Consider the following 15,463-nt stretch of genomic DNA (forward strand, 5'->3'; position numbering starts at 1 on the left):
CGCATTTCTCCGGGTTGAGCCGGATCTTGTACTCGCGCAGATTGGCGAATGTCCGCAAGTCTTCAAGGAGACTGAAGTGCTGCTTGGTCTTGACGACGATATCATCCACATAGACATGGATGTTCCTGCTGATCTTCGACAGGAGGCATTGATGCATGCAGCGCTGAAACGTGGCATCGGTGTTCTTCAGACTGAACGTCATGGTGGTGTAGCAGTAGGCCCCGAAGGGCGTGATGAAGGAAGTCTTCAGGCGATCAGCTGGATCCAGTTTGATTTGATGGTAGCCTGAATAAGCGTCCAGAAAGGACAGCAGTTCGCAGCCGGCTGTGGAGTCGATCACTTGATCTATCCTGGGCAAGGCGAAAGGGTCTTTCGGGCACACCTTACTCAGGCTCGTGTAGTCGATACACATTCGCCACGTGTTGTTCTTCTTCAGCACCAGGACTGGATTGGCCAACCAGTCCGGGTGGAAAACCTCCATTATGAAGCCGGCTGCAAGCAGCCGGGCAATCTCTTCTCCAATTGTGCGTCGCTTCCCCTCGGCGAAGCGGCGCAAGGGTTGTTTCACCGGCTTGGCATCCGGCCGCACATGAAGCTTGTGCTCGGCGTACTTCCTCGGAACCCCTGGCGTGTCTTTTGGAGACCATGCAAAGATGTCCCGATTCTCACGGAGGAAGTCGACGAGCTCGCCTTCCTATTTGGTGCTGAGATTAGCACCGATGGTGACGCACTGCTTGGGGTTCGCAGGGTCGAGTGGCACTTGCTTGGTTTCTTTGATCGACTTGAATGAGCCCTCGCCGGTCGATTGGGATGGTGGAGTAGGGATCGCCGGCTGCTCGGTAGCCTGAGCCACGAGCCGGTCGATCTGCCTTTTCTCCTCAGCAATCACCAAGGCGTCGGCCAGACGGCTGCTGTCTTGTGCGCACTCAAGCGACTTCTTGTAGTCGCCAGCGATGGTGATGATGCCCTTTAGACCCGGCATCTTCATCTTGAGGTAGGCGTAGTGGGGGATGGCCATGAATTTAGCCAGAGACGGCCTGCCCAACAGCGTATGATACGGGCTGTTGAGATCCACCACCTTGAACCATATTGACTCTTGGCGGAAGTGCGCCTTGTCACTGAAAAGGACGTCCAGCTGGATTTTGCCGATCGACGAGCAGGACTGTCCCGGCACAATGCCGTGGAAGACAGTGTTGGTCGGCCGGAGGTCCTTCTCCTTTAGCCCAAGCTTGAGTAAGGTGTCGCGGTAGAGGATGTTTATGCTGCTGCCGCCGTCGACCAACACCTGGGAGAACCGGCAGGTGAGCCTCTTGGAGGCGAAAGTGGGGTCGAGGACGAGCGCGTATGAGCCAGGATTTGGCCTCACCGCAGGATGGTCAGCCCGGCTCCACGTAATTGGATTTTCATACCAATGCATGAATTGGGGAACCGGGGGGGCCGTGGCGTTCACCTCACGCCGACGTTGTCGCTGGTTGTGCTTGTCATCACCCTCGCTGGTGAAGACGACGTAAGCTCCGTCTTGACGAGCGTAATCGTCGTGGAGACGGTCGTCGTTGTGAGACGGCGGTGGTGGAGCCGGAGCCGGCCCAGGAGCCGGAGCACGAGGCACAGCAGCTGCACCTGGGGGAGCCGGCAGGCCATCTCCTCGCGACAGTCGCTTTGCAAAGTTACATTGTCGGAGGGCATGAGTGGCTGGCTTTGCTCGAGTATGCATCTTGCATGGCACGTCGAGCATTTGCTCAAAGGTGAGCTTGGGCTGCGAGTTGTTTTTGTCGGTTCGTTGCGGCTGAGAGCCAGCTTGAGTAGCCGGCACGTCTTCCTCCACGCTAGCCATCTGCTTGCTTGTGAAGCACGAATCAAATTGATCCGCCTTACGCTTAAAAAGAAAAAGAAAAGAAGAAATGAAAAAAAAAACAGAAACAGAACAACGAAAAAAAAGCAAAAAACCAAGAAACCGGTTCAGGGACCTGGTTTCCGAAACCGATGATAACCGAAACTGGGCCAGCCTAAGTCTTCTCGTGAGGGTGTGTGGTGCCTCGTATATTCCCCGCAAGATGCGGCGAATAGGGTTTTCCCTGGATAAGTAGCAGCCATCGCACAAAGTCGCCTACAATATCATCAGGCTAGGAACGCTACGGTACCTGCTCCCAGTTGGATTACATCACCTACTGGACACATGAAAGTGAATGTATATGCCGCTGTTGCAAACGTTGAACGGGGAGGAACAGCTGTAACCATTTGTAGGGCTGAATATTGTTTATATGTTGGCGCGTCTGCCCTTGCTGCACCCGGGATAGCTATTGCTTGCAGGGAGGCACCAGCACTTGCTGCTGATCTAGACATCCAGAATATAGTGGTGGCCTCAGATTGTCTATAAGCTGTCAAAGCTCTAAACTTTGGAACCTCGGCGAGCTACGGAGTATTATTCGAGAGATCAAAAAACCATGCTGATGTGTTGGCTCAGAGCTTTTAACTATAAACTGTGGTCGTCAAACTTGGCTGACAGAATCCCCAGACAATAAACTGTATCCATTTCAATTGATGAATAAAGTCAAGGTTCCCTCAAAAAACAAAAGCAGATGTGTCGCTGTTCTTCATCACCAGGGATGAATTATCTCTAGACATGAAGTCTTGATCCTTGTCCTGAGGGAGAGCAGTATACCCTGTATTGCGTCTCAGAACCTGCTGGTGAGCATTAGGGACATTACAACTCCTAGTTGATCCCATGCAACCTGCTTAAGAAATTTAATAATTGCTGAAATTCAACCTTTCCAACACAGCTCTATCACCATATCGAAGATAGCTGGAGAATTAAATTATGTTATCAAACCTCACCGCCACAACCTATGCTCAGTGGCAAAAGGCACACAGGCTTACTGCAAAGGAAAGAACACAGTGCTTGACTAGGAAAAAAAAAGAGAAAACAGTTCTCGGGATTGAATGCCACAACTCTTACGACTGGGTGCGACCAAAACTAAATCTAAAAGTTTTGCAATAGGGAGCAAGGGACAGGCACCCACCTATTCTTTAAGATCAAACTTTGGAAGTTTCATCAAAACTAAATCTAAAAGTTTTGCAATAGGGAGCAAGGGACAGGCACCCACCTATTCTTTAAGATCAAACTTTGGAAGTTTATCATTGAAAAGCCTCCGTATGGCTCTTGGACTATGAGTGATGGGAGGCTCTTGGACGAGACAATCTATGAGTGGTGGGATAGAAGAACCGACAATCGCAACCCCAACCGGCAAGCGATGGCCTTCTTCACCATGCTTGTTTCGTGGACCATTTGAAACGAAAGGAATACAAGGATGTTCCACCACAAGAGCTTGCCACCGACCACCCTGCTTTCCTTAGTTATTGAAAAGGCCAAGTTGTGGATATCCGCGGATGCAAAAAAATTAGGAAAAATTTCTAGAGAAATTTTTCTCAAACGAGTATTCCCTCCGTTCCTAAATATAAGTAGTTTTAGAGATTTTACTAGAAGACTACATACGGATGTACATAGACATATTTTAGAACGTAGATTCATTCATTTTGCTTCTTATGTAGTCCATTAGTATAATCTCTAAAAAGACCTATATTTAGGAACGGAGGGAGTAATTGTCAGGACGAATGTGTGCATGTGTTGTAAAACACTAAACTCTATCCCCCTTATTTAATTGATGAGGCGTATATGCCTCCGTTTCAAAAAAAAAAAAAAACTAAAGGCTCCGGCTACTACTGAAAGCCACAAATCGACAAGATATGGCACAAAAGGCTGAGACTTTGCTCCCTTGAGCATCAGCACTCCCAGAAACTGTAACAAGGCAACATTAACAAGGGTCATCTATAACCGAATATTTGAAATTATCACTTTTTTGCTAATTGAGATTTAATATGAACAAGTAGCAAATGGCAAAGTACTATAGTCGAGTGCTTCTTAGTTGTTAAAAAGGAACAAGCAGCTAATCTTGCTGCTGCTGCTGATGCTGCAGCTGCTGCAGCAGTTGCCTCAAGTCTGCAGCCTCCCTCTTGAGATTTAGTATGAACTTGTTAACAAGGAACGAGCAGCTAATCTTGCTGCTGCTGCTGATGCTGCAGCTGCTGCAGCCTCCCTCTCCAAGTTCCTGAAGCGACCCAAGGGGCCATGGAGGGGGTCATTAGCCCAAGCTGCCACTCTCCACATGATGGCCTCACGAACCTGTAGCCTATCCTGGGGTTGGACGAGGGACAGGCGATTTTGCATGCTTTTGATTCCAAATAGTTCAGATGCCTTGTCATAATCTGATTGCGTCTCTGTCGTGAAGACATCAGCAAAGACACAGTCCTTGCAACCTTGCTTCTGTCTTCTACACCTTGCACATGTGTTAACTGCGATGATATTTCAAGAGGATCAAGCTATTGAAACAGATTCATAAAATTGAAGATAAGCAGCAAGCCAGAGCAATATAAACGTACTAAAATGAAGATCCATAGATTCAGTTTTGAAGTAAATTGCAGGTGGGACAAATGTATTCTAGCTGTCTATTGCTATTAACGCAGTTGAGGGGATTTGCATGCCTGCTGATTTAGCTACTGCAAGACTAGGTGTTTGACTGTTGTAAAAATTGCTTAGAAATCTAGTTCTTATAATTGGGTTCAGTGTGTACCTTTTTTAGGTTTCTTTCCATCAACCTGCTTTGAACTTGGGCTGCTTGAATCACTCACGTCTGATGAGGCTAGTAGGGCAGTTGACGGGATTTGCACACCTGTTGATTTAGCTACTGAAAGATTAGGTGGTTCATTGTTGTAAAAATTGATTAAGTCTAGTTCTTATTATTGGCTTCAGTGTTGTTCAATATGTACCTTTCTTCTGTTTCTTTAGAATGGGTTGTTCTGGACTTGAAAGACTGCTTGGGCCCGGAAAGTCTGGAGCCTCTGGCACTTTTGATTCAGATCTGTAAAAATAGAAGGTGTCAAAGGTGTTCTGGAGGTAATATTAACGTCTTGAAGAAGTAAATCAAGAGAGGGCAGTATAGAAGGCAGTGACATATCACTAATTTAGAAAATTCAGAGATAAGATTATTTAGCTGGTAACAAACACTAGCAACATAAACATTATACAATAAAAAATATTATAAAAGTAATGCTACAATAGCTGTTGAAAAATATGAGAACTACCATGCCAATCACCATGGCAAAGCAGCAGAATGCATCTTATATATAAGAAAATAGCAAATACAACTGAATGCATCTTAGGTTGATTAATTTCCCAAGATGAGTAAACTCACATGATTAAAGAAGCTATCTTTGGAACATTCGCCTGACCAGGAGCCTGCAGAATAAATTCAAGTCAAGTCAAGTATGATCTCACCAAAATATAATACAGAAGCATTGTAACCTTAATTAAAACTTGAGCATACATTTGACATGGGAAAATAGAAAATAACAACTTTATGACAAAAAAAGGGAGCAGATATCAAGACGTCTACACGATAACTCAACAGATAATCTGTTCATAAATATAACACGTTCTGCCTACCAACCAAATTATACTCTATTTGCTACTTAGAACTCTCTAAGGTGCGTCCACGTTGCCTTATGCAACATCACTTAGGCAGTGAGGCGGCCTCCCAACGCCTTGCCTAGTTATGCCTTTGTGATATAATAGAGGAATGGGCAGAAAACTACTAGACATTCTAAAACGTTATACATTTCTAGCAGGGTATATACCTAAATGACCAACAGTACTGAACTGATGAAGCATACAATATATCAGAATTTTATTGGAGAATATGTAAAACATAGATCTCACAAGAAAAATATGCAAAACGAAGAGTTATAGTTTGTGTTCTTGCATATTAAACAATGTATAACCATGTAACTAATTATTGTTTTGAATTAAAATTTGATTCTTCTGAATTTTATAACTTGTGTTCCGGCACTAGATATTAAACAAAACATGGGGTCTTACTTATAAAGTTACAAATATCTAACGCATACCACAAGTTCTTTCATATCAAGATGAAAGAATGTAGCTCACCATGCAGATGACGCTGTGAGTTTCTCTAGCATCAAAACTTACAGAAACTTTGCCCTTTGAAGTTTGAAGTGTGTTTGAAATACATGAAAGAATAGAGGTTTCCATGGCAAATTTGACAAAAATCAGTCAAAATTAATATTACTCAGGAGTCATTCTCACTATACTATCAACATGAAATCAAATCAATAAATCAACAAATTTAACTTTAAAACTAAACACCGCTGACTTGTATAAGTAAACTATCAAATTAGTTTATTATCTAGCAATAATTGAAGTAAATTAACAACTTACAGAGGATAACAATGTAGCTGCTCTGTTCGGGCTATTATTGGCAGCCCCTAGTGCCTGGGCCACTTTATCTTTGGTCCAGCGACCATCCCCGACTTGGAACAGCGTTTCAATGTTTTGCACAGAACTGTACCAATAGAAGGCAGGAAGTAACATTAACGTCTTGAAAATAAAGAGATGGTATATCTAAGATGAGTAAACCCACGTCATATCAGAAGTAGAAGATTCCCCAACAGCAGCTACGAGAACAACCGTGTTATCACAGGGTACCTGCAGAATAAATGCAAATCAAAGTATGATCTCTCCAAAAGGAGCAGCTAACAAAACATGTATGATAAGAATTGTAACCTAAAGAAATCTGGACATATTAGGTCGGAAATGAGAAAGTAAGGACTTTATTACAATTTACAAGTATAAAAAGACCAGCTACCCTATACATACTGGTAATGCAATCTATTAATGGTGCCGGCTGGGTGGAATCAAAGTTGAAATGGGGGTGTGATTTGTTTACACGGTATATTCATGCACCCTATACATAGGGTATATTCAGAATGTTATACTTGTACTACTAACCTAACCGCTGATTCTACAGTCCAAAGAATATGAGATAGGTGCAAACATGAAAAGAACAAATAGCAGAAAGTATGAGATCTGAAACCTAAAGTTTTCTCTCAGATGCAAAACCACAAAGGCAAGCACTGTGATGCAATATATAAACATGGTGGCCAGGAATATTTTCAATATGAGACCATCAAGCATCAACAAAGATGAAACAATAAAAAACCTAGAAGCAACATGAACAGATGAGATCTTATCTGCAATGGATTTGCCAGTTAAGGAGTGAAAACACAATGACAACATAATAAACATCATAACATTAATTAGCATCAGCACTTTATTTGTTAGTCATGTAATACTTAGTCTACCCTTGACTGCTAGATTTATGGATCTCTAACCGAACCTGGCCTGCGTGCCTAACCCTCAGGGGGTTTGCCCTATATATGTACATCAGCTGTAATTGTATGAGTGTGGAATATACAAGCAATTCACTCTCCAACTTGGTATCAGACGTCCTGGTTCTCACCATGGTCGACGACACATCCTCCGCCACCTCTAGCGCGGCGCACTCCTCCTCTCCGTCGGCCTCCCTGCTCTCCCCGGACACTGCCTCGGCCACCTCCAGCGCGGCCGCAACCCCGCCTCTCGTCTTCAGCAGCTCCGCGCCCACAACCCAGTTTGCCCCCGTCTTCTCTTCCGCTCCACCCCCGCCACCACCGTCGGCTCCCGCCGCCCGGCACCCCATCTTCAACGACAACCTCACGGGCCACATCAAATTCCTTCTCAACCCTGCTGAACACAACTACCACAAATGGAAGTCCTTCTTCCTCATGATCCTGGTCCGCTACGGCGTCTCCTATCTCATCAATCATCCACCACCACCCAACGCCGATCCTCAATACCTTGAACTCGACGCCCATGTCGCTCTTGCCATGTACGCCACCCTCGCCGATCAGATCGTCGATCACGTGATTGGCACCACCACCACCTATGATCTCTGGATCCGCATCCGCGACTACTTTCTCGCTAATCGCGCGGCTCGTTACATGATGCTGAATCGTCAGTATCGGAACCTCAAGCAAGGCGACCTCTCCGTCGACGAGTACGCCCGCCGCATGAAGCTGCTCACCGCCGATCTTGCCGACATCGACCACGCCGTCTCCGAGGTGGACCTCACCACCCAGTTTCTTCACGACATCGATCCACGCCTCGACACCATCCGCGTCGTTCTGGGCGACACGGTCCCTCTGCCACCGTTTGAGGCCGTCTTCTGGACCTCACCACCCAGTTTCTTCACGGCATCGATCCACGCCTCGACACCATCCGCGTCGTTCTGGGCGACACGGTCCCTCTGCCACCGTTTGAGGCCGTCTTCTCCCGCCTCAAACTCGCCGAGGAAAACCTCGCCCAGCGCACATCGGAGGCCAGTGCCACCATTCTCGCCGTCCACAGCGGCGGCCCGCCCTCCGGCACCCCTCGCTCGGGTGATCGGGTGGATCACCCCCAAGACCGCCCCAACGGCCTACCCGCTGGCCGCGGCTTCAACTCCCGCTCTGGTGACACCGGCGATCGCGGCCGTGGACGCGGTCGTGGCCATGGCCGTGGACGCGGCGACTCGGGCGGCCGCCACAACTCCTCCAACACCCAGGCGTACAACCCGTTCATGGGATTCTTCGCTCCCTACGGCATGGCCCTTCCTCCGCCACGCCCCGGCTGGATCCCACCCAACGCCGCCGGCTTTCTCGGCCCTCGCCCGGGATCCCATGCCCAGGCCTACCCCATGCAGGCTGCGCCCTACCCCACCACGCCGTCCTACCCGCAGCCCTCGTGCGATCACCTCACGATGCTCCATGCCGCGTACAGCAACCAAGTCCCTCCCAACAACGGCAACACCTCGGACTGGTACCTGGACAGCGGCGCCTCCAACCACGTCACCGGCAACCCTGGTAACCTCGACTACTCGTCTTCTCCATTAAAGCACAGTTCATCTAGCATCGTCGTCGGTAATGGTCAGCATCTCCCCATCCATGCAACCGGCTCCTCCACTCTGCATCCCCACAATTTTCAACTACACAACATACTCTTCTCCCCCCACATCACCACTAGCGTTATTTTCGTGCGTCAATTCACCAAAGATAACTCTTGTTCCATCGAGTTTTACCCATTTGGTTTTGTTTTGAAGGATCTTCGCACACGGAAAGTAATCCTTATCTCCGCTAGCTCCGGCGACCTCTACCCCTTCTTTGGCAAGAGCACGCGACGGAGCACCGCCCTCTCCACCACCGTGACCAACGGTGACGTCTGGCATCGTCGCCTCGGCCACCCCGGCGCTCGTTCCCTCGCATCAATTTCCCAAGATTTTCATATTCCCTGTAATAAGCCATACACTGGCCCATGTACTGCCTGTCAATTAGGGTACCAGCAACGTTTGCCGTTTAATACTTCTACTACTCGTTCTTATGCGCCCTTTGATTTGATTCAAAGTGATCTGTGGACCTCCCCTGTTGCCAGCTTCTTGGGCTATGAATATTACCTGGTCGTCCTCAACGATTTCTCCCACTTCTCCTGGTCTTTTCCACTACGTAAGAAATCCGACACCTCTTCCACTCTCCTCCGCTTCTTCACCCATGTAAAAACACAATACAATGTCATCATCAAAACCCTTCAATGTGACAATGGCGGCAAGTTTGTCAACAATGCCCTACGCTCCTTCTTCCCCACCAACAGCATCTACTACCGCTTCTCCTGTCCTCACACATCACCGCAAAATGGCAAAGCCGAGAGACTCATTCGCACTACCAACGACGTCGTTCGGACACTCATCTTTCAAGCAAACCTCACCCCTCCCTTTTGGGTAGAAGCGCTACACACCGCCACCTACCTTCTCAACAGACGCCCCTCCAGCGTCATTCAGGATCTCACACCATACTTCCTTCTCCATGGTTTACACCCCACATATGACCATCTACGCGTGTTTGGTTGTCTGTGCTTCCCCAACTTATACGTCACGACCGCCCATAAATTGGCTCCTCGCTCCTCCCGTTGCGTCTTCCTTGGGTACCCACTAGAGCACAAGGGATACCGGTGCTATGACCTCTCCACCAGACGGGTCATTGTCTCGCGGCACGTTATTTTCGACGAGCAAATATTTCCCTATGTGCCAGCCACACCATCAGCCCCGGCTCCCCTCATAGCCACAGAAAATCCTCGCCAAATCCTACCTACCTCGTAGCTAGTCATTGCCGGCCCCATCGAATCTCCCCGGATCCCGCGCCATGCAGCCCTGCGCCAATCCCCACCGCGCACTCCGCCGACAGCCCGGGACCCACTACCCCGCGTCGTTCTCCCACCAACCCGTCCGCTGCGGCAGGATCCACCTCGTCGACCGAGCCTTTCCCGCCCATCTCTCCGGCCCACTCGCCACCGATTTCCGCACCCGCCTCTCCTGGCTCACCTACACCTGCCTCTGCCGGCTCCACTAGCGCCTCCTCCTTGGATCGCACGTCATCCTCCACAAGCTCCGACGCCACTACCACACATCCGCATCTACCGCCACATGCGATACCAACAGCCCCTCCACTTAATTCTCATACGATGCGTACCCACGCCAAATCCGGGTTTTGCCAACCCAAGCGACTCTTCCTCACCGCTAAACACCCGGCGCATCCTTCCCCCATCCCACCTTCCTACCGCTCTGCTCTCAAAGACCCGAACTGGCTCCAAGCGATGCGTGATGAATTTACTGCTTTAATTCAGAATTCGACGTGGTCTTTGGTTCCTAAACCTGCAGGTGTCAACGTGGTCACAGGCAAATGGATTTTTCGCCATAAGTTCAACTCCAACGGCTCATTCACTCGCTACAAGGCCCGTTGGTTGTTCACGGGTTCACTCAGAAGGAGGGCATCGACTACGACGAGACATTCAGTCAAGTGGTGAAACCGGCTACCATTCGCGTTGTTTTGAGCATCGCAACATCCTGCTCATGGCCAATTCACCAGCTCGATGTAAAGAACACCTTCCTCCACGGCGATCTCAAGGAGACAGTGTACTGCTCTCAACCATCGGTCTTCATCAGCGCTTCTCCTCCGTAAGTCTCTCTACGGTCTCAAACAGGCACCTCAAACTTGGTTCTTGCGGTTCACCTCCTTCCTCCTCTCGCTTGGCTTTCATGCTTCCAAGAGCGATTCCTCCCTATTTATACTATCCACTGGCTCCTCCATCGCATACCCTCTCATATATGTGGACGACATCATACTCACCGCAAGCACCACCTCCACCCTAGCTCACATAATCAACTCTCTCAAAGCCGAATTCGCCATGACCGACATGGGCGAATTACACCACTTTCTCGGGATCAATGTTACACCAAATGCCTCCGGCCTGTTCTTGAGCCAACAACAATACACACTTGAAATTCTGGATCGCGCTGACATGCTAAATTGCAACATTGTGCCCACACCAATAGACAGCACTGCAAAACTGTCCGCCGACGCCGGCCATCTACTTCCAAACCCCACCACATACCGCAGCATCGCCGGCGCCCTCCAATACCTAACCCTCACTCGACCCGACATCTCCTACGCCGTCCAACAAATCTGCATGTTCATGCATCAGCCACGAGACTTCCATATGCAGCTGGTGAATCGGGTCCTGCGTTACTTGCGTGGCACCTCTCACTACGGCCTCCAGCTCTTCAAGTCCTCATCGCTCGATCTCCTTGCGTATACTGACGCAGAGTGGGCTGGGTGCCCAGACACACGGAAATCAACCTCCGGTTTCTGCGTCTTCCTTGGCGACAGCCTGATCTCCTGGTCCTCCAAACGCCAACCCACCGTGTCTCGCTCCAGCGCAAAGGCAGAATACCGCGGCCTTGCTAATTGCGTCGCCGAATCATGCTGGCTACGACAACTCCTCCATGAACTTCGTCATCCTCCTCGACGCGCCACCGTCATCTATTGCGACAACATCAGCGCCTCGTACATGTCCTGCAATCCGGTGCAGCATCAACGCACCAAGCATATCGAAATTGACCTGCACTTCGTCCGCGACCGGGTTGCTCTCGGTGAGGCACGCGTTCTTCAGGTCCCATCCAGCTCTCAGTTTGCAGATGTGTTCACCAAGGGTCTTCCATCATCGGTTTTTCGTGATTTCCGATCCAGCTTGAACGTCCTGCCAAACGGCGTTCCAGCTGAGGGGGGGTGTTAGTCATGTAATACTTAGTCTACCCTTGACTGCTAGATTTATGGATCTCTAACCGAACCTGGCCTGCGTGCCTAACCCTCAGGGGGTTCGCCCTATATATGTACATCAGCTGTAATTGTATGAGTGTGGAATATACAAGCAATTCACTCTCCAACTTTATTAACAACAACTAAGATAAAATCAAGTGAATAATCACCACCAGGCAAAAGTATAACCCTCACCTCAGGGTTAATAACTGCGGCAGGGGATGGGGTGTTTTCCTGTGTAACGAGAAATTCAGAATAGAAGTTAGTAACTATCTATTTTTGCTGGAATATGAACTCAGCAAACAAGGAGCAGGAAGATTTGACATTATTGCAGCAAAACTCAACTCAACAGAGCAGTGCATAACTTGCATCATTTAATAATACCTAACAAATCCTGCAGTACATCTAGGTTTGTGTGCACAGACCAAAGTTAACAAACAAAAATCGACCCAGCTGTTGCCGGAAGTTCCACAGATAACATGATCGACCTAGCTTCAGAGAATTTAAACAACTACAGTGGCTAAATTCCTTGCCTTAATGGCAACATTTGATTAAAATACTCGGAATATTTGGGATATGCATGTTATAATCGGTGCAGAATCCGAACAAAATGCTACATCCCGACGATCTAGCAGAATGTTCAGCGTTTAAACCCCAAAATAAGAGGGATCCAACTTTGCCTGGAGGTCAGCAATTAAACACAGAAAAACGCAAGGGGCTCAGGAATCTCGAAAAACCCCGACAGCACCGAGGGTTTTGTCCGGGCTCAGGAACCCGATGCAGAATCCGAACAAAATGCTACGTCCCCGACGATCTAGCAGAATGTTCAGCGTTTAAACCCCAAAATAAGAGGGATCCAACTTTGCATGGAGGTCAGCGATTTAACACAGAAAAACGCAAGGGGCTCAGGAATCTCGAAAATCCCCGACGGCACCCAGGGTTTTGTCCGGGCGAGCACCTCCGATCCCCATCAAGCTGCCCTCAGGAACTAGAAGAAACGAGACGGAAAAACTCGTACCGACATTGTTGCCGTTCACCGATCTGATGGGGAGGAAGCGTGTCGAATAGGGTTAGGGTTTGGGGGACGAGGACGGACGGAAATGCTTATATGAAACAAATGAGCAGGGTACTTCTCTTATATAGTGGGCGGTGAGAAAGTTCCTTGCGAGGTACAGCTAGGCGAAGAGAAGGGAGGTTCGTTCGAAATCTGCCGGGTAGCTGTTTCACGTTTCGAAATTGATGAACTGGGCTTTTGGACTTTGATATGGAGGGAATGGGCCAAGATTGGACAGGGAAAGACGAAGAAAGAAGAGAGCGGTTTGGGCCTTTTTTAAAAATAAAAAAAATTGGCAGAAAGAATCGAGAAATCCCGGGGGGGGTGAAGAACCGAGAAATTGGGCTGGGAACTAACCTGAAGCGCCGCCCTGGCCGGATCAGCAATTCTGGCAGCCGCCGCCCTTCTCCGGGCCAGCGGTTCCAGAGCTGCGGGAGGCGCTAGGGATCGTTGGATCAGCTAGTGCTGCCGCCATCTCAACGGCGGCACTTAGCTGGGAGACCTCGCTGGCCGCGCCAGGCCTGGATCAGGCACCCCGCCAGGAGGCACCTCGCTGCCTGGGCCCGGCCTGGAAGCAGGCGCCTCGCCGGGAGACCTCGCAGGCATGGCCGACGACGGGGCGCGCCCAGGCCTGGATCAGGCAACTTGGCGCTGGATCCACGCACCTCGTAGGGAGGTACCGTACCCCGCCTGGACACAAGCATGGCCAACGAGCGGGAGACGCAGCCATCTTGTCAGGCGGCGGCGCTGCTAAAGGTGGGATTTTTATTTAGGGGTGAGGACGGCTACCGCGGCGGCGGCGGGGAGGGGGGGGAGGGCAACCACGTCGGAGGGTGGGTTGGGTTTTGTAGTAGGGGAGGGGACATCGCATACGCATCCAAATATGCTGAGAAAATTGCATTCCCGACCTACGTTTGATGACTTTGAAGTGCAGGTTGATTTTATTAATTCTGAGGCTATAGCTGTAAATTTCCGCGAGAGGTGTTGGATGATGCACGGCTGTCAAGGAAAAGATAAAACAAGTGGAAATTTGATTTTGCATGATGTTCTAGTACTGCTGCTACTCCATAGGTTTCATCAAGGTCCGGTTTCTAGGGATGGCACCCGCAGGGTATGGGTACGGGTGGAGCCTTTTCATACCGTTACCCGCCTCATCTGATATTATCCATCACCCTTATCCATATCCGTTAATGGATATAATTTTTTCCATACCCATTACCCGACAAGGTAGACGGGTACCTACGGGTAAAATTACCCATATTTTCAAAACATCAATTTAAAAAACTTATTGTTATAAACTGCATTATATCATATAGTTTACAAAGATAGATTATAACTACAACGCATACTTATAAAACAACATCATATAGTCATAAACAACAACACATAGGCATACACTTTCAATTCATAAATTGTTGACATCGTGTAGATTGTAGAGATAATTTTAAGTTTACATAGATTTTATATGGGTACACAGGTATATGGGTATGGGTTATAAGATCCCATACCCATACCCGCTCTACCAGATGGGTTTTAGGTTTTCCTATTTATATACCCATGGGTGACTTTTTGTCCCATATCCTTACCCTAATTGGGTTTTTACCCACAGGGTACGTGGATAATGGGTACCCATTGTCATCCCTACCGGTTCCATCCAACTTTTCTATGTGCATTACCCGTTATTAGGGGATGTGTTTGGTTTTAGTCACGAAGCGGAACAACGCGGATCGGTTCCATTCTCCCGACCAGTTCGTGTGTTTAGACTGCCCAAGGAATCGGAACCAACCAATTTCACGGAATGGCGTATTCCCTGTTTACCTTGAACCTCAACGTTCCTTCAAATAGGTCGGACCATGCGGAAAGCCTCACTCGCGTCTCTTCTCCCCGACTCACCCACCCCGTGGCCCGCACCCCAGCCACCCATGACCTCTACCCTCCTGTGCCCCCTGTATTTATGCTACACTAATCTCTATAATTAAACCACGATAATTACATGCTAATGATGTCACGTCACCACGGTTACTGTTGTTAATCTCGCATAATTCAATCTCGTGCGAATTCGAAATTCAAAACCAAGTCAAACGGTGAAAGTTTCCAAACATACAAACTAAAATGTACGGGATGCGATAAATAATGCATAAGTAATTGTGTTGTGGGAATCAACATTTTTGGAAGTATTAAAATTCGCTAAATTAAAATAAAACTAAAACATGAACTTTTAAAAAAAGAAAAATAAAATTTAAAAAAAAGCACCCCCCGACTCAACTCGCCCTGACCTAGCTGGCCCAACCCCCCTCCCCCCCCCCCCCCGCCGGCCCATGTCAACCGCCTACA

General features: G+C 48.5%; 1 protein-coding gene across 5 annotated transcripts; it reads right to left on the reverse strand.

The window, feature by feature from the left end:
- Positions 1 to 3,745: 3,745 nt before the first annotated feature.
- Positions 3,746 to 13,915, reverse strand: LOC123447959. Of its 5 annotated transcripts, none has more exons than XM_045124707.1 (8): positions 13,487 to 13,915; positions 12,271 to 12,309; positions 6,495 to 6,559; positions 6,293 to 6,416; positions 5,250 to 5,293; positions 4,825 to 4,916; positions 4,629 to 4,742; positions 3,746 to 4,350 (listed from the first exon to the last, which is right to left on the reverse strand). In XM_045124707.1, the coding sequence occupies exons 3-8, from the start codon at positions 6,497 to 6,499 to the stop codon at positions 4,019 to 4,021; spliced, it is 711 nt and encodes a 236-aa protein (XP_044980642.1). In that variant the 5' UTR covers positions 6,500 to 6,559; positions 12,271 to 12,309; positions 13,487 to 13,915; the 3' UTR covers positions 3,746 to 4,018. The 5 variants fall into 5 exon arrangements, with proteins under 5 accessions (XP_044980642.1, XP_044980639.1, XP_044980640.1 ...); XM_045124704.1 differs by lacking the exon at positions 13,487 to 13,915 and adding an exon at positions 13,094 to 13,342; XM_045124705.1 differs by lacking the exon at positions 13,487 to 13,915 and adding an exon at positions 13,094 to 13,340 and having other exon boundaries at positions 4,629 to 4,739.
- Positions 13,916 to 15,463: the final 1,548 nt, after the last annotated feature.

Source organism: Hordeum vulgare, chromosome 4H, assembly GCF_904849725.1.
Source record: "Hordeum vulgare subsp. vulgare chromosome 4H, MorexV3_pseudomolecules_assembly, whole genome shotgun sequence".
In the NCBI taxonomy this organism is placed as follows: Eukaryota; Viridiplantae; Streptophyta; class Magnoliopsida; order Poales; family Poaceae; genus Hordeum; species Hordeum vulgare.

Coding starts and splice junctions, on each gene's coding strand:
- LOC123447959 (XM_045124704.1), bottom strand. Junction 5,294..6,292: donor CAGCTACATTGTTATCCTCT/GTAAGTTGTTAA, acceptor TTTATTCTGCAG/GCTCCTGGTCAGGCGAATGT. Junction 4,743..4,824: donor TCTAAAGAAACAGAAGAAAG/GTACATATTGAA, acceptor CTAATCTTTCAG/TAGCTAAATCAACAGGTGTG.